The sequence below is a fragment of the Astatotilapia calliptera genome, chromosome 20, assembly GCF_900246225.1.
Source record: "Astatotilapia calliptera chromosome 20, fAstCal1.2, whole genome shotgun sequence".
NCBI classification, from domain to species: domain Eukaryota; kingdom Metazoa; phylum Chordata; class Actinopteri; order Cichliformes; family Cichlidae; genus Astatotilapia; species Astatotilapia calliptera.
The window spans coordinates 11,609,741-11,629,453 of record NC_039321.1 but is presented as its reverse complement, the minus strand read 5'-3'; the positions used below and the strand labels follow the sequence as shown (position 1 = coordinate 11,629,453).

The 19,713-nt window shown below is 41.5% G+C and overlaps 1 protein-coding gene across 7 annotated transcripts in view; it reads left to right on the top strand.

Annotated features, from left to right (window-relative positions):
- plch2a (phospholipase C, eta 2a) overlaps positions 1-19,713 on the top strand; it is a 72,206-nt gene that overhangs the window by 21,525 nt on the left and 30,968 nt on the right. For all 7 annotated transcript variants that reach the window (XM_026153920.1, XM_026153919.1, XM_026153925.1 and 4 more), the window contains exons 5-6: positions 2,328-2,498; positions 4,145-4,238. In XM_026153920.1, the coding sequence (XP_026009705.1) occupies positions 2,328-2,498; positions 4,145-4,238 (265 nt within the window). The remainder of the gene's footprint in view (positions 1-2,327; positions 2,499-4,144; positions 4,239-19,713) is intronic.

Here is a 19,713-nt window from a genome sequence, read left to right as displayed (position 1 = left end):
TCTTGTATGTCCGTGCGAGGGTCAGGATGTTCATGGTTTGGATCACTGCTGATGTTTGGTTCAGAAGGACAGTGTTCTCCTCTAATTGTGGCAATGTTGTGAAGAATCACACATGCCACAATAATGTCACATGCCCTTTCTGGGGTGACCCTGAGTCTTTGCAGGCACTGGAACCGGGCCTTAAGCATTCCGATAGTCATTTCAATTCTGGCTCTTGTCCTGCAATTAGCCAGATTATATCGCTGCTGTGGGCCCGGTTCAGGGTCAGGGTAAGGGGTAAGCAAATAGGGTAAACATGGATACCCCCTATCACCAAGCAAGTAGCCAGTGAACTCTCCTAAGACAGAAGGATACACTTCAGTTCAAATGTCCCTGAAGCAATTGGTCTTTATATATTTTAAAGTATTCTCAACTCACCATGTCCAAATTTTGTGCTCAGTGTACATTCACGGAATATTTGTGAGTCATGGACAGAGCCTGGCCACTTGGCTTCCACATTTGTGATAATGTTGGCAGCATCATATATGATCTTCACAGTGCAGAGAACACAAATTAGCATCCATTACTATAATGAAATGATTTGTTAGTTTGAAATGCTACAGGGAACTATGTACCTGCACATTAATGCTGTGGAAAGACTTCCTGTTCACATAGTCTCCTTCATTTACTGAAGGAGCAATGATTGGAATGTGAGTGCCATCTGTACAGCCAATCACGCCTGGGAACCCTGAAAATAAATGTAAAATTTAAGTAGTAGTTCAAGTATCACCACATCATAAATTAAGTTTTGGTCATCCTGATACCTGCAATTTTGTGGCATCCCTCTTTGATAAATCTTGTGGGTCTATGACCGGGGAACACAAACGAGTGCAGGAGACGTTTCAGTGCAACTGTAACATTCCTGACTGCCCGACAGACGGTAGCCTTGGAAACGTGCTCAGCGTCACCAATATTATACAGAAAGCTCCCGTTTGCAAAAAACCGAAGTGCAATACAGATAATACGTAATGAACTGAGAGCATGTCCGCGATGTGTCACATGCGTAATATATGGCCTGAGGATGTTATTCACATAACTTAGAGATTGTGCTGAGAAACGGTAACGTTCGCACAGAAAATCATCAGGAAATGATAAAATGTCCAAACGCGCTCTGATCACTCTCTCCCGGCGGTGAGCTCTGCGGAGAATTTGGGCTTCACGATCTACTGGCTCTTCAAGGAAGTGGCACGCCATGTCCGACACTTCCTACTGTCAGGTTTCCGACAAAGAGGCGGAGACAGTCAGGGTTAGTTGTAGTAAACCTGCTAGGGGGCAGGTTAGCTTCACGGCGTGTGTCGTCATAGTGACTCACTCAGGCTTCAGCTGAACTCGCTTTGTGAAACCGAAAACCCAGAGTTTTCGTTAACTCAGGGTATACTTACTCAGTTTTTCCACTAAACCGGCTTCCTGAAACAGGGCCCTGAGCCTCAACTCTCGCGGCCCGGTACCAAACGACTCACGAACCGGTACCGGTCCGAGGCCCGGGGGTTGGGGACCGCTGATCTATAGCGCCTTTGGGTCAGGGAAGGTGTTATTTTTAAAATAATAATAATAATAATAATGATAGTAATATTATTATCATTATTACAGGTTTTAATAATTGTATCATCGGTGGTGAGTTGGATCATTTGGAGATTAAAGATGCAGAGCTGGCTTGGCAGAGGCCCTAGTCCATAAGATGTTTAGCTCCCACTGCCAGCACAACTTGGATGGGACTCTAACGGAGGCTCGGTACATTGAGTCTGAACATATTATTTGGATAAAAGTCTTGAATTTACATCACTTAAGATATTTGGTACAAACTGATTTGAAAAATGTGGCAGCAACAACCCAGGCCTTGAGGCCCGGTGTCCTGCAGGTTAGATCTCACCCTTGGTCTACACACCTGAATCAAAGTATTAGTTCATTACCAGGCCTCTGGAGAACTTCAAGACACGTTGAAGAGGTCATTTAGCCATTTAAATCAGCTGTGTTGGCTCAAGGACACATCTAAAACCTGCAGGACACTGGTCCTCGAGGCCTGGAGTTGCCCACCCCTGCCATAGAAGCATGTGTATAAGTCTCTAATGTTGTGAGCCCAGTGTGCATGAAGCTGCTCTGCAGACAAAAGACAAAATCAGCTGTAAATATCACAATAATCAATTCTGATCTTTTATTATTATCTAGTAGGCAAACAAGGAAACTCTGTAGTCCTGCTTGAAGCACTATAAAGAGTATTAAGTATTGCAGTATTACAGTATTAAGACAGTTTTCTAACACTGGAAATTTGTCTCGTACCTGATGTGTAGGAGGCAGACACAGATGACACCCAGGGAACTCTGGGCTTTGAGGAGTTTTGTTCCTTCTACAAGATGATGTCGACCCGCAGGGATCTGTACCTCCTCATGCTTAGCTACAGCAACCACAAGGACCATCTCAACACTGATGACCTGGCCCGCTTCCTGGAGACTGAGCAAAAGGTACAAACTGGTTCTAATGGGACTCAAAGTTACTTTGCTTATTGAAGCGGCTCTTTTTTTAAAATTTGTTTTGTTTTGTTTTAAATTATTTCTCGTGGTGTTCTTTACTGTGAAAACCCACAATGCTACTGATCTGCAGACTTAGAAAATAGAGTTGCACCAGTCAGTTTACTGCTGATCAGAGCCAAACTAAGATGTTGCTGATTGTGCTTTAAATCCCATATCCTGCACTACAGCAGGTGGGCACATCTCTGTGAGTCTAGCTACAAATTATCACCTCAAACGTCTACACACAATACACATTAATGACAAAGTAAGAAAAGTTTGCTTGAAATTATTGAAGATGTATTAAAATAAAAAGCAACAGTAAAGTGTGTACATAAGTATTCACAGCCTTTGCCATAACAGTCAAGACTGAGCTCAGGTTCATCCTGTTTCCACTGATCATCAGTCGGATGTTTCTAGAACGTGATTGGAGTCCAGCTGTAGTAATTTCAGTTAATCGAACACGATTTGGAAAAGGCCCACACCTCAAACCTGATGGAGCTGTTTTTCTTAGCTTTGACGTTATGGGTTGTTGTGCATAGAATTTCCGTCGATGCAGACTCCAAACGTAAAGGTCCCGGCCAGATGGTGGAGTCGAATTCAAGACTTCCTTGCTCTGAGGCAACATTGCTTACCACTGTTACACCATGTACAACAGGAGTCTTGTACTTCAGTCCTCGAGAGCCGCTGTCCTGAAACTTTTCCATGTGTCCCTGTTGCAACACACCTACAATTAGTATGTCATTAGCAAGACTCTAGAACTTGACTGCATGCTGAGGAGGCAATTCAGCCATTTGATTCATGTTACAGCAGCTCATGAGGGAATGAATGTTAGGGGTTGAACCAAGTTCTATAGTTCCAGTTCTATACTCTTGCTAATGAGCTACTAATTGTATTCAGGTGTGTGCAACAGGGACACATGGAAAGGTTTCAGGACAGCAGCCCTCGAGGACTGGAGTTTGAGACCCCTGATCTAACAACATGGAGTCAGTTATCTTTCAGTGCAGCTGCCTGATAGTCTGAGAGAGTTATTTTTTATTTTTTTATTTTATTACACATCAACTTGAGCCAGCTGTGACCTGATTTGGGGCTATATAGATAACATTTGATTGGAGTGGAATAAACTGAAATGAAAGTAAGTACATTCTGCATTTGTTCTAACTCTTTTTCTGTTGACATTTTTATTTTTATATGAAATGACATAAAAAAGCTGAACACAGCAATACCACAGCTAGTGTTTCTGAGCTGTGATTACAGGACAACATACAGAGGAAAACAGAATTATTAGTCCCTCTATGAACATATATACACACAAAAATGCTTGATGTCCTGTTTAATGTAAGATTTTTCTTTACTTGTTGTTTCCAATTTCCAATTTTTCAGTTCAACTTTGTCTTATTTTTGGACTTTTGTTTAAAGACACCTTTAACAAGCTAACAGTGTCAAGACATTGTAAAAATGTCAGGTCGAAATCTGATTGACCAATGAGGACAGGTGCCAAACAGCTGATTCCTGAAGCCAAGATGAAAATAAAAACGTGCAGCCAGATCACCAATTGGATCAAAGAGGTATTTGTGACATGAATTTTTTACATTTTATAGATGGCCAAGGTGAGTAAAGACCACTGCCTGGACATCATCCGCAAATTTGAGCCGTGCTCTGAGAACCAAAAGCACGATGTTTTGGGAATTGATGGTAAGTTCCTCTTGAATTTTTGAATACTCTTAGTTTTCTTCTAGTAAATGGCTTCCCTGTTGCATTATACTGCTTTTTGAAGTGCAGTCTTATAGTGAAGAACCAGGCTGTGGTTGATGTGTTAAAGACTTTCATCTTCAGATTCTAGCAGCTTCTTTTCATTCAGTGCTTACATCGCTTCTGGTTTTAGGCAGTGATGGGAATAATGGCGTTACAAGTAACGGCATTACTTTTTTCAGTAACGAGTAATCTAACTAATTACTATTTCTATCGTTACAATGCCTGTTACGTCCCCACGAAGAAGGTCTAGGAGTGTGAGTGTGAGGACCAGTAACAAATGGGTCTAGAAATAGAATGAAAAGGAAAACAGACAGAGGTGTTCTATAATAATATCGTTTTATTACAAACAATATGGCTTTATTACAAATAACCTTAACTTAAAGAGCCGGCAACACCGGCTTTAACAAATAAGGGAGGCACTTCCCACACTTCTTCCTTAACTCCTCACCAAGGGGAGACACTTCTGGGGCCCACAAGCCCGCCTACTCACTACTCGCAAGGAGGCTGTCTGTCCAAAACCTAGCGGAAAAACGTGTAGAGCCACAGAGGGAAAAAACCACCTCACTCACAGTTCATCCCCAGCTTATATAACCTCAGAGGCAGTGATGGAAATAACGCCGTTACTTGTAACGCCCCTTGTAACGCCGTTCCTTTTTTCAGTAACGAGTAATCTAACTATTACTATTTCTATCGTTACAATGCCGTTACCGTTACTAACAAGAAAATGCGGTGCGGTCGCGTTACTATTTTTTAACAAGCAGACATCGAAGCTGTCTTCAGCTTACCGCATCTTATATCAGTTGCACGGAAGTAGCTGTCTATGTAAGTAATCTGGGCACTACAGCTTTAAGTAGCTGCGCGCGCTCCCGCGGGCGGTAATCACTTTCTGGCCGACGATCACTTTTTGACACAACACCTGGAGCTAAGGGGGCAAAACAATCGCATGGGTGCTGCTGTTTGACTGAGGAACAATAAAGTAGTCGTGGTAAGCCAATCACACGACCATTTCAAGATGACAAAGCAACAAGGTGATATATACCAGTTTTTAAGTTGTGTTGATAGGCTACGTAAAACAATATACGTGTGTTTTTCCTCAATAGTTTCATCACGTTTACTGTCTAAGGACAGCGCTAGCAAGCACTCTCTGCTTATGACCAAAAAATTAAAAAAACAAACCAAAAAACAGCCCTTTCGTGTTGGTGGAAAAATGCCCCATGTTGACCAATCAAAAATGATATGGTAACATGACATTTGGTTGTTGGTAGAGAGAGAGAGAGAGAGACACCCTACAGTACTGCATTCAATATTTCAACGAAGGTCACTCATATAGTCCAGCGAGCACTGTCAGGGTAATACATGTAATGAAGCGCTGTGAGGAGTTAGTTTCTAGACGTTTGTTGACATCCCGTGTTTAGGTGCTGCTTCTTCTTCTGCCGCTAATTTAAAGGCCACCTGCTGGGCTGGAGTGGTAAATGGTAAATGGACTGATTCTTATATAGCGCTTTTCTACTCATCTGAGCACTCAAAGCGCTTTACACAACTTGTGCATTCACATTCACATTCACCCATTCGCACAAGCACATCTTTCTAAGACCCACACATTCATACTCCGATGGATGCATCGGAGAGCAATTTGGGGTTAGTACTAGGGGAAGCCAGGAATCGAAACACCAACCTTCCGATCAGTAGATGACCTGCTCTACCACCTGAGCTACAGTCCCCCATGTGGACGATGACGGTTTTAAGGCCTGGATATTTTCTTAAGAAAATCCCCGTGACATTTAAAAATCTGAACATCATTGTCTCACCCATACTCTTTTGTAAAATCTCTTCAAACATTAACTGAACACTACCTCTCTGAAAACTTTGTTTGCAAAACTTGTGCATAAGATTTAAAAAATTGACAATTTATATTTGCATTTAAAGTTATGAAATATGATTCATTAAACATGTTTGGTTGTTACAGTAAAAAATAACTTTCTACTCGGATTTTATGTTTTTTATTATTATTAATAATAATAATAATGGATTGCATTTATATAGCGCTTTTTCAGGACCCCTCAAAGGAACCCTCTTTTTTTTTTTTTCTTAGATCAATTGTGTTAATACAGTATGTCAAAATGAAAACATAACTGTAAATTCAGACACGTGAGGTTGTGCTGAAAAGAATGATACCAAACAAGGCAAAATAAATAGTTTTTAAGGTGAAATGTAGAGAGAAAATCAAAAGTAGTTAAAAATGGCCAATTATACCCTGGACCCCAGAGGGTTAAACTATTTTTTTTTTAAAGTAACGCAATAGTTACTTTTCAAGTAATTAATTACTTTTAGAATCTTGTAACTTAGTTACTAACTCGGTTACTAACTCAGTTACTTTTTTGAAGAAGTAACTAGTAACTATTAGAGATGGACCGATCCGATATTACGTATCGGTATCGGTCCGATACTGACCTAAATTACTGGATCGGATATCGGAGAAAAATAAAAAATGTAATCCGATCCATTAAATATCACGAAAGCACCTCACAAAACTTGCAACACGCCGTAACTCACCTCAGAACGTTAGCACGTCGGAGCAGTATGCATCACGTGATAGAGCGGCTGTGGCATGTAGGACCTGTCGGTGGTCTGGATAGCATTTGGAGCTTCGCTAGCAACCCGGCATTTCATCTCCAACAAAGTTATCCCGAGAGAAGTAAAGCAAGTGTGTAAGTCCATCTCTGAATGTTTGTAAAGCATTCCTGCGTTAAGCTTAACAAGCGACTGCCTCTCCTGCTGCTACTTCAATCATGAAACTGCTTAACGATCAGCTGATCGGCTTTTCTGTCGCGAGTCCGTGTCTCTAGTTTGCTTTTGGCCCACTTTGCACCAGAAAGAGGAAACCAGCGGCTGAACAACAGCAGCACGTTTAAGCTTGATCAGCTGTTGTTAGAATGTATTTAATATTACTTTCTACACCAGGATCTTTTTCTACACAGCTGACGGCTGTAACTGTGCAGGGGCGGATCTAGCAAAGTTTAGCCAGGGGGGGCCGATAGGGCATTAACAGGGAAAAGGGGGCACAAAGACATACTTTTCTTTCTTATTCTCATTTAAAATGTCTAGCTTTTAATAAATAATTATCTGACACCCAAAGTTTTAATTTGATGTAAAATGAATAGAAGTCAATTACTGTATATAGTAACTATTAAGTCTAATATATATACACCCTAGTAAGCTATAGTACTTTTTCCTTTGGGAAGGTACCATCTGTGCAGTCTGCAATTTTGTTGAAGAAAGATGTTGAATCTATTTAATATTTCTTGAAAAATAATTGATTTCTGTGCATTTTTTTTCACACTTCATCAAATTAAGGTTGATTACGTCGATTAAGCATCATGAGGTGGAGCGTGAGGGGTGGTTCCCTATTTTTTATTTATTTATTTTTGTTGTTGCTGGGAGTTGGAACCCTATTAGTTAGGTTGCTTAATATTTATGCTAAGTACTCTTTAAAATACCAGAATAGGGAGGATGGTGTAGGTTTAAGTTTATTAGATTGATCAGTATTGCTGAACTATGAAATATTTTTTTTTGCATAGGGGTATAACAGAATAGCTTTAGTGTAGTTGTTGTTTTAAACTTGAGTATGAACTTGCAGCAAGATATTTAAAAAACAGTTTTGTTGATTAAAAAACACTATATCGGATTCATATCGGTATCGGCAGATATCCAAATTTATGATATCGGTATCGGACATAAAAAAGTGGTATCGTGCCATCTCTAGTAACTATAATTGCTTTTTCAAAGTAATTTGCCCAACACTGCTCAGAGGTGATTGCTAACTGGGCCCTGGTGGCAAACGAGGCTAATCAAAAACAGCTGTGTCCTGAGGAGAGAGAAGAGTGAGAGAGACAGAGGGGGTAGGAGTGGCAAGAGAGGAGGAGGTGGAGAGAGCGGGCAAACACCCTACCCACACACTCCCAAAGCCTCACAGGATGTAACATTCCCCCCTTATATTCAAGCTCTACCAAAACAACAAAAACACTTCATTGTGAGCTGCATGAGAGTGCATCAGCTACGATATTGTCAGTGGTGTGTGGTTGCACATCCGGTTCAGAAAAACGAGGGGATTGTGATCTGTGAACACGGTCACCGGCGAAGAGCTAAAGCTTCCTTCCTAGGGGCTACAACTAGGTTGTGCCAAGCCGTTTTCTACTAGGTACTCAACTTCCTTTTTCATCACCTCATGTTTGGCGACGGGGCAGCGGTATGCATGCTGCTTGATTGGGGCTGCGTCGCCAACGTCAATGTCATGCTCACAAACATTGGTGCGGGAGGGCACATCACTAAAGAGAGACTGATAGGAGTGCAACAAGTCAAGTACATCCCTACACTGAGACGGAGGAAGATGAGACAGGTGGGTCTCGTCCTTGGCTAAAAAAAAAAAAGAATTTGACAACCGCCCACATTGCTGTCCCTCGGAAAGGGTACCCAGATCATCAACGCCCTTGACTTCTACACTTAGCAGGGAAGCAGGGACTGAACCAGGGACAGCGATCCCAGCGGTGTCCGCCTGTTCTGTCATGCTGGTTTCTGTGGTGCGGTATGATTTCAGCATGTTAACATGGCATAGGCGAGTCTTCCTCCTGCGTTCTGGGGTGTTGAGAAAAATAGTTGGTGTCAGACACTTTCTTCACTATTACATAGGGGCCTGATAAATGAGCCATGAGGGCAGAATTAGGCGCGCGCAGCAACACAAGCAACAGGCTGAAATTGTCTTTCCACTGCCTTCTGATCAAACCGTCTCTTCATATTGGCCTGGGATACACAGAGAGCCTCTTTTGCTAACAAAGCAGCCCATTGCCACCTGTCCTTGCATGTTTTCACAAACTCCACCACATTAGTTTTAGGCATGCAACCGCTGAGAAAACTCTCCTTCAGCACTTTTAGTGGACCCCGCACATCATGGCCAAACAACAGGGTAGCTGGGCTGAACCCCAAAGACTCCTGCTTCACATCACGTATAGCGAACAATACAAAAGTGACACCTTCATCACAGCTTTTTGGTTACACATTATGGTTAAATGGTAAATAAATGATAAATGGCCTGTATTTGTATAGTGCTTTACTAGTCCCTAAGGACCCCAAAATGCTTTACACATTCAGTCATCCACCCATTCACACACTGGTGATGGCAAGCTACATTGTAGCCACAGCCGCCCTGGGGCACACTGACAGAGGCGAGGCTGCCAGACACTGGTGCCACTGGGCCCTCTGACCACCACCAGTAAGCAACGGGTGAAGTGTCTTGCCCAAGGACACAACGTCCGAGACTGTCAGAGCCGGGCTCGAACCGACAACCTTCCGATTACAAGACAAACTGCCAACTCTTGAGCCATGATTGCCCAACAAGAACTGATTCCCTGCCCGCGTCTTTGGTAAGGGGCCAACACAGTCTACCTGGACATGCTCAAATGGTTCACCGACAGCAGGGATAAGACGTTGAGGGGCGGGGGGCACCACCTTCTTCGGTTTACCCACAAGCTGGCAAATGTGACAGGTGTTACAAAACTGCACTACATTTGCTTTCATTGCCGGCCAAAAGAAATGCTGCAGTATACGGTCATATGTTTTAGTGACACCCAAATGACCTGACCATGGTCTAACTGTAGCACATGCTGCCGCAGACTTGTCGGAACCGCTATCTGCCACACTGTACTCCAGTCTTCTCCAGGCCTTTGGGTCCATTTGCGCATCAATAAACCTTCCCAAATGAAAAATGTCTGCTTCTTGATCCCCTCACCCCCATCATCCTGAGCTGCACTTGACTAATGAAGGGTCCTCTTTACTAGCCTCCACAAGTGCTTCCCAAGTGAGCAGAAAAGGAGCTTCAGACTCAGGAGCTGGCTCAACCACACTTTGAGCCGACTCTAAGGCTCCATTATCTCTTTCATCAGTACAGGGCATCACATCCTTCTCTAGAATAGAGGCAATCACTGATCCTGACAAATCAACCCCCCCACCTTGTTGCTGGGCACGAGAACAAGTAAGAACATTCACAGGGAACACATCTGGGTGCTGCTGGCTCAGGGCATCTAAAACAGGCTCTACAACAGGATTGTTGGTCACCTCAGGGGTAGGATAAACTTTCCCACCCGCTATGTCATTTACCATTTTAAAATCCAGCCCATTAATTGGAAAACAAGGCTGCACAGCCACTGAAAAAAACCCGCCAGCTCACTTTGTACCCAAATACAATGAAGGGGAGCAGGCACAAAACTCATCCCAACACCTCTTACGATGATGCTAGCATCACAGTCAGACTTCTCATCAAATTCAAGCACATTAGCTAGTATGAGGGACTGTGAGCCACCAGTATCACGCAGAATGAGCACTTCACGCTCATCCCCGGGCTTACCAGACAGCGAAACTGTCCCCTTAAAAATGAAAGGCTTAATCTGGGGTGTCAGGGGAGGGGGGCCTACTGACAGGAGGCATGGTTTTAATCAGCCCCACGTGAAGTTGAGACTGATTGTTTCCGTTTATAAGCTTCACAATCTGCGATCAAGTGGCCAGACTTAAAACAGAAAAAACACTTTCGGTCTGCCTTGGGACGAGACACAAGTACCTCACTCTTCGGGTACTGCACAGCTGGCACCTCGCTAGCCTTCACTGGGGCATCGCATCGGTCATACCTACTGACACTGGTTTTATGGACAAGCACGAACTCATCAGCCAGCGTTGCATCCTCCTTTGGCGAGGAAACCTTATGTTCATTAATATATATTGCAATGCGCTCAGCAATGCAGTTCTTAAATTCCTCTATGAGCATTAGTTCACATATCGAAGCCAGGTCAGTAGCTTTGCAGGCCACACACCACCGATCGAAAAGGACACTTTTTTCCCTGGCAAAATCCAGATAGGACTGACCCTGTCCCCTTTTCAACCTCCAGAAACACTGCCTATAAGCTTCTGGGACCAGCTCATAAGCCAGCAGGATAGCCCTTTTCAGCTTGTCATAGTCCAGGCTGTCCTCAGCTGACAACGAGGAACAAACTTCATGAGCCTTACCTGCCAGCCTACATTGTAGCAAAATGGCCCACGAATCCCTTGGCCAGTGCAAGGCTGTGGCTATTCGCTCAAATGACTCGAAGTAACTGTCAACCTCAGTGTCGTGGAACACCGGAACCAGACGACTGTTTTTCCCCACGTCAAACGGTGCGTCTGCCTGCCGAATGGAGGCAGTCGCAGGAAGGGAAGCCTGCTGGAGTACCAAATGTCGCAACTTGACAGTTGTCTCCGCCTCCACCTTTTTCAATTCAACCTCCCTGGCTCTGGCAAGCCCTGCCTCTAAACGCTTAAGTTCCAACTCCTTCTTCAGCTGGACCTCCCTCTCCTGATCCTTCCTTTCCAACTGGACAAATCCCCACCCAGGATTACTCCAAAAACAAAAAAGGCAAAATAAAAAATGAGTGCCTGAAGAAGGAGCTTATGCTCAGCTACACACACTCCCCTATGCTAACTGGAGAGAGCGTAGCAGATACAATACAACTAATCAAACGACTGGCAAACAACACACCAAAACTTATTAAACTTACTAATCGCTGTACCTTCCATTCATATCCTGGACGAGCCCCCACATTGTTACGTCCCCACGAAGAGGTCTAGCCGTTACCATTACTAACAAGAAAATGCGATGCGGTCGCGTTACTATTTTTCAACAAATAGACGGTTGAAGCTGTGTTTAGTTTACCGCACCTTATATCAGTTGGACGGAAGTAGCTGTAAGTAATCTGGGCGCTACAGCTTTAAGCAGCTGCGCGCGTGCTCCCGCGGACAGCAATCACTTTCTGAGCAGAGTGAAGCTGACCCCTCACCCACTTGAAACGTAAAGGCAAATAGGCGGAGCGGTTAGTGCTACGTTTGTGCAAATTTGTGCAGGTAAAATTATCGTTTGTGCTGCTATGGTTTTTCAGATATTAAACTTTATTTTATAGGTCATTCAAAGGTCACCATCCCCCCAGACTGCTCCAAAGCAGACCAAAGTGGTCTACTTTTTTAGTGCTACGTTTGTGCAGATTTGTGCAAGTAAAATTATTGTTTGTGCTGCCACGGTTTCTGAAATATTAAGTTATATTTTTGGCTGATGACGTCACCATCCCCCCAGACTCTTCCAAATCGGACCAAAATGGTCTCCTTTTGTAGTGCTACGTTTGTGCAGATTTGTGCAAGTAAAATTAGCGTTTGTGCTGCTACGGTTCCTTGAGATATTAAACTTTATTTTATAGGTCACTCTCAAAGGTCATCATCCCTCAAGACTGCCTCGAAAAGGACCAAAATGGTCTACTTTTTTAGTGCTACGTTTGTGCTGATTTGTGCAGGTAAAATTATCATTTGTGCTGCCACGGTTTCTGAGATGTGCTGTTATGGTATGAAAATGTTTTTTTCAAATGACTTTTCGCTTTGTATGTTCATTTGTTCAATAAATTTCTGTTAAAAGAAACTTTTCTTAATGTATTTAATCAGCTAAATTTGTAGAATGTAGTTTTTTTTTGTTTTTTTTTTTACTTCAATTTCTTTACTTCAATCACTTTTCATTCCTAAAACTATGATGCAAATGCTTGAGGATTTATTGTTTTTAGAGTGGATTAAAAAAACCCTATATTTGGCAGAAAAAAGTATTATTTGGCATGACTATTTCTGAAGGATTCTTACAACAGCGTGTTAAATCTGATTTCTGAACAAGGTAAGCTTACATTTAAAGGTTTTAGTTACGGAGTTAATACATGATATGGCTGGATCAAAGTGATTTTTTTTCAATGTTAAACATTTTCAAAAATACAGCAATTACAAATGTGCAAGTCCAAGAAAACTTTTAAAAAAGAAATTATGTTTCTAAAGCACTTTAAAAACATCTGGTACACTGGACCTAAGTGCTGTACAGTACATGTTAATGGGTTAAACACTCAGACTCAAGTCAATAAAACTCACAAATTAAATAGCTCCATCTTAAAAACAAGAATTCGACAAAATATGAAAGTGTAGATTCGTGGAGAACTTGGGGGAGGGGTTTCTCCTTGCTTAATATATAGGTCAGAAGTCATCTTTTGCTCCATCCTAAACATAGTGTGGTTTTTTTTTGTGGTTTTTTTAAAATTTATTTAGATGGTTCGAAAGCCATCTGTAGACAAGGTTTCCATTTTTCCAATTCTTTGCAATTCAAAAGAGGCCATAGTCCAAAATGGCAAAATAGCCACTCCAGCTGCCCCAGTCTGGAAAGAGCTGAGTCAGCAGCTAGAAAACAAGATGTCAGCAAAGGCCCTGTACACTTTTGTGAAGCTAAATAGACACATCTGGTCAGCTTTGGAAATCACTGATCAGGAAAGTAATCTGGAAAGTAATAGTGAAGGAGAGTTAGATTCACGTTGCATTTCTCCTGGACAAGAAAACTGTCAAGCTTTTGAACTTGAAGTACCTTTTGAGGACTGGGTTAAATTTATTCCTGAAAAGGTTAAATACAATGACAAGTTTTCTCCTTCTCAAAAAAGGGAATACACAATTTTGAAGCCTGGCACTTGGACTCATATCATCAATGACCTTGTATGGAAGAAAATCTAAAATACATGTACACTTGTGTTCCGAAGAGCAAAGGTCCATCCAGCTGTCACCAATAATTATCTGGACATTAGAGGCAACTGTAAGGAGTGTCATGGCCAGTTAGAAATGTCATGTGACAGACAGCCAGCAATTAATAGTCCAATGGTTTCATGAGAAATACAGATCTCTCCCTGCACACTGGCCACTCCAAGCGGTTCATGTCTGGAAACCTGCGTGAACAGATCGCTAAAGAGCTGTGTGAGGGCAGAATGGAACCAGCTGTATGGAGTTCAGCGAAGGCAGCAGATTTGATGGCTGTTGGAGATCCTGAGCCAAGCCACCTTCCAAATTTGGCCACTCTGCGAAAGGTCAAACAAGAGAGAAAAGACTTGGAATTAGGAGATAAGGACCCCATTGCATCTCTGCAATTATTAAAATATAGTGTTCCTCACAGTGGTAGCATCCGAGATATTGGACTGGACAGGTTTTTCTGTAACTACTAGAGTCAAACTCAGATCCATGTGTACAAGACATTGTCAAAAAAATCTTCCCCAACTGTGTGTTTTGATGCAACCGGTTTAGTTGTGAAAAAACTGCTGAGACCAAATGGCAAATCTGGCCTTATCTTCCTTTATCAAGGTATCCTGACAGAAAACAATTGCCCCGGTGTCCCAGTGGTGCAAATGCTATCAGAGAAACATGATGTTTTTTGGGGGTTTTTTTGGGTTTTTTTGCCTGTCCCGTTTGGCTCTTTTGCCATCAGAATTGTTGTCTAAAGGCAAAGAAAGATGCCCAACGGATTTACTTTACCAAATTGACCATCCCAGCCTTGCCGTAATGGTCCATTTGATTCACCTTTTATTGTTTATTTTATTTTCACTTACTGAATACGGGACAGACTTGACTGGGGGAAAGAAGGGGAGAAAGAAAGAGGGAAAGAGAAACAGCTGAGAAGAGGGACGGGGGAGAAGGGCAAAAAACAAAAACCAACAGAATGAGCAGAAAAAAAAAAGAAATAAAAAATGCATATATCAATCACCTGGATCACCTGCTGAGAAAGAAAAAAGGAAACATGAAGAGAAACATGATGTTAATGCCATCGCAAACTGGTTGACAGAATGGATTCATGTAGGTGTACCTGTACCAAAGGAAGCTGTGAGTGACTTTCGTCTGGCAATTCTGGGAGCTCTGGTCAAGGTTTTCACTCCTCATCCTGATCTGAAGTCCTACCTTAATGAATGCTTTCATGTCCTTCTTGGAACCCAGTCTGCCAAACTCCTCCCTTGTTTTATCAGGGTTGATGTTGCGCCCTGAAAGCCCAAATTGCTCAAGACTCCATCATCATTCCAGATGAACAGACCGAGGAAAGTGAGAGAGTGGATTCGGTGGATGAGATCCAGACTGACCTACGACAATGGGTAACAGAAATATGTGAGGAGAGCAGGTCACTTGCTGCAGCAAACGGAGATAGAGATAATATTCACTTTCTCCTTGAGATTATTCCTCATATAATAAGAGTGGCAAGTTACTTGCCACTCTGGACAGGAATAATGGTCCCTCTCTTCCAAAGCACCAGCATCACAGCAAGGTCAGCCACTGTTGAAGCTGAGTTCAAAAAGATAAAACATGGCCTTTTCAGACATGAAAACTTGCCTGTTCGAGTCGATCGCTTTATTGCTCGTCATCTTTCCTTCATCAAGGGAAATATGCGGATTTGTTCTGCAAAAGAAAAGACCAAAGATGAGGCAACAGTGGGATCACTGGAAGTCACAGATGCCAATTCTGGATCCATGACAACTCACAGTGCAGAAGACAAAATAAAAAATGGATGCTCACCTGTTTGTGGGATCTGATGCTGCCACAAACATTCCTCCAGCTGATGAAGATGCAGCTGAGAACTGGAGGGGCCTAGCTGTTCCACCCAAAAAAAGGAAGAGGACTTCCTACCTCTCTCCATGTACCGAATGGCTCCATGCAGATGAATCTTTTTGGGCCAAAAGAGTGAAGGTGGGATTATTAAAAAATGGAAACCTTCATCAGCCTATTAGATTAGAGGAATCAACAATCTCTGTGCTCAGTACCTGTGCATTTGATGCATTTTTTTCAGTGCTTATGTTGTGCCTTCTGTGACAGCTCCACATTTTAAAATGCTGTTCTGAAAGACAGTGAAAACCCAGTCTTGCAGCTGGTGAAAGCCATTGCCACAGATGGTGTGACCCATCAAACATACAGGAGGGCAGAGCTGCTTAGTGCAATGTTCGAAGCTGACCAGTTGAGGTCTGGTGCGATCCAAATCGATGCTCAGTGCAATATCTCCGCTGTAATTACTAAGACAGTGAGGAACATATTAAGTGTTTATTTTACAAAACGCTGCTCTTCACAGCACTGCTACCTCAGCAAAGGAATGACAAGGGAAGTGCCATTTGTTTCTCCTGCCATCTCTGTCCTCAAAGAGTCTGCTATAGTTCATCTTGGCACTGCTGTGGAAGCAGGAGCGTGGCCTACCTGAGTCTACCTGCCTCAGGCCACTCTCCAATCCATCTCTGTGTCCATCAGAATTCAAAACAGAAGACAGCACCACAGCAAATGAGCTCTGTGCAGGGACAGTTACTCACAGTTATACTGTTATACACAGTATAATGAGTGTTGCCTGCATTTTTCTGTTTTATTTGGTTCATTACAGTTGCATGTGTTCAATATGGCTAGTGTGTGTGTTATCTGTAAGTTCAGTTTTGCATATAAAGTTAAAGTTCAAAAGTAAAAATCTTTTAACGCTCTTTTCTTTGTCAGTCTGATGTATATTTGCTTTTACACACCCATTCATCTTCACCTGTAGCCTCTTGAAAGTAACCGTTCCATTTTTCTGTCAATTTTTCTGTATTTGTTTTGTGTTGACCTCATGGCTTAGGTCAGGGGTCAGCATTCTTTTCAGTTCAGTTTTTTTCCCTGCTGCTACAAAACATGTCTAGAGCCTAAAAAAAAGAAAGCGCTTATAAATATCTAGAAAATTAGTTGTTGTATCGTGAAAGCTAGGGCTGTGCGATATGACCAAAATCTCATCGTTCCGATAACGTTTTAACCGATGCATGAAACGATAAATTTTTAGACATAAGTTGTTTTCTTTGTGAGTATTTATTACACGGCGTGCTGCAGGGAAAAGCCTGTTCTAACGTTTGAGTCTAAGGTTTATTTTTTAGCATCTGGCGGCTCTTTTTTACTTCTCATCCGTAAATAATCTGCTCTTTCACGTGATTCAGTTTATTTTGAAAAGTCTCAACAGGATCTTGAGCTTTATTGTGAAAGGTTTATGTGGAATATAAACAAGCGGACATGCGATGGTTTTACCGTCGTTGTTGCTAACAACAACGCATAAAAACAGGCGCTTGTCCGTCCGTAGTGTGGTTATATTAAATATAAGAGAAAGAGAGAACTTTAAGAAATTAATACAGTGACCATCAAAACGATGAAAAAATATTGCCGTAAAGAGTTTATTTTGCGACACCACGAAACAAACGATAGCGTAAAATGAAACGATAGACGTTTTTATATCGTCATCCGATATATATGGTTATATCGAACAGCCCTAGTGAAAGCTATGGAAATGTAAATGAAAATGTTTATCTTTAGATTTTAGAAGAAAATGAGTCATCTAACCTTTACAACGGGAAAAGTATTTGTTAAAATGAAGCCAGCTAAGTGAGTCCTTTCCATAAAAATTGAAAATTAGGAAAGATGGGAAACCAACCTGAGATTTACAGTAAATAGTTTTGAAGCTAAGAAACATTAAATCACTTTTAAAAGCCTTGTACATTCTGTGAATAGTCAATGCAGATATTTCATAAAAAACAAACTGCTAACAGAACCCTTTCTTGTTGTCTTTATAATAAAACAGAACTTACTTGGTCTTAGTGGAGGGGCCAGAGAGCCACATGTGGCTTTAGAGCCGCAGGTTGAAGATCCCTGGCCGAGGTGCTGTGGAATATTCAATTTTCTACATGTAGGTGACAACCTATGAAACCAAGCACTTAATTTTTTCTGAGACAGCTACAATAATAATAATGAACATATTTAATTCTAAATAGAATCATAGAGACAAACTGGGTACGTGAAAAAATAATAATTTAGGTATACATGAATCACTTCACATGTAACTCACAGTTTTCCACAGAAAAAAATAAAAACTTTAGCCTACCATGTGTACGTTTCTGCACTGGTAACAAAAGAAATATCAACCTTTCCACTGACTAAATTGGTTTACTAAAAAAAATAATAATAAAACTTAATATGCAGCAAGCCTAAAAGAAGTGGACAGTCTTCTATAAAAGTGGTCCACTCCACAGCTGCTGAAACTCACTGCCACAGACACTGTTGTTAAACAGCATAGGCTGTAAGAATTAAAATCGTTATATCTCAGAAACCGTAGCAGCACAAACACTAATTTTACCTGCACAAATCTACACAAACGTAGCACTAACCACTCCGCCTATTTGCCTTTATGTTTCAAGTGGGTGGGGGGGGTCAGCTTCACTCTGCTCACTTTCTGGCTGATGATCACTTTTTGACACAACACCTGGAGCTAAGGGGGCAAAACAATCGCATGAGTGCTGCTGTTTGACTGAGGAACAATAAAGTAGTCGTGGTAAGCCAAGATGACACTTCATGATAAACAATATATACGCTGTGTTTTTTCCTGAATAGTTTCGTCACGTTTACTGTCTAAGGACAGCGCTTAGCAAGCACTCTCTGCTTATGACCAAAAAATAAAAAAAAAACTAAACAGAAACAGCCCATTGGTGTTGGTGGAAAAATGCACCATGTCGACCAATCAAAACTGATATGGTAATATTACATTTGGTTGTTTAGGAAGAGGGGGAAGTTTAGGAGTGACCGCGAGAGAGAGAGAGAGAGTTTTGAAATGTGAGAGATTTGTGACGTTTAGCGTGTTTGGAGTGTGTAGTTAATGTGTTGTCTTGTGTAGTTAGTGTGTAGTGTTGTGGATAGTTTTGTGTTGTGTGTCAGAACAATGAGGTGACTGCTGAATGAAAACAGGATGAGTGATACACCTGCTGCTGTCAGACCTGCAGGTATCAGGCTGTGATGTTCTCCTTTATAGTGGACAGGAATATTTGGAGTGGCACAAATAATTTGTGTGGCATCTTATTGAATGCAGAACAGCTGATTGTTATGTAAATAGTTTGAAATGGTTATTTTAAAAAATCAAGGTAAAAGGTAAATGGCTGCAAATAACTTTGTTTGCAAAACCTGTGCATAGGATTTTAAAATTGACAATTTATATTTACATTTAAAGTTATGAAATATGATTCATTAAACATGTTTGTGGTTGTTACAGTAAAAAATATAACTTTTTCTTCTCGGATGTTATGTTTTTTGTCTGATTTTAGATCAATTGTGTTAATACAGTATGTCAAAATGAAAACATAACTGCAAATTCAGACACGTGAGGTTGTGCTGAAAAGAATGTTACCAAACAAGGCAAAGTAAATAGTTTTTAATGTGAAATGTAGAGGAAACATCAAAAGTAGTTAAAAATGGCCAATTAAACTAAAGTAACAAAATAGTTTCTTTTCAAGTAATTAATTACTTTTAGAATCTTGTAACTCAGTTACTTTTTTTGAAGAAGTAACTAGTAACTATAATGAATTACTTTTTAAACGTAACTTGCCCAACACTGGTTTTAGGAAATGCTTCTGAAATTTGATTTTGGTCATTTTGCCATTTTGCCCAATCATGTGTCAGCTAAAGGTCTACATCAGCAAAAGACCAGCTGATCTCCAAGAAGCATAAAGTTAAAGATGAAACACTAAGAAGCAGCAAGCAT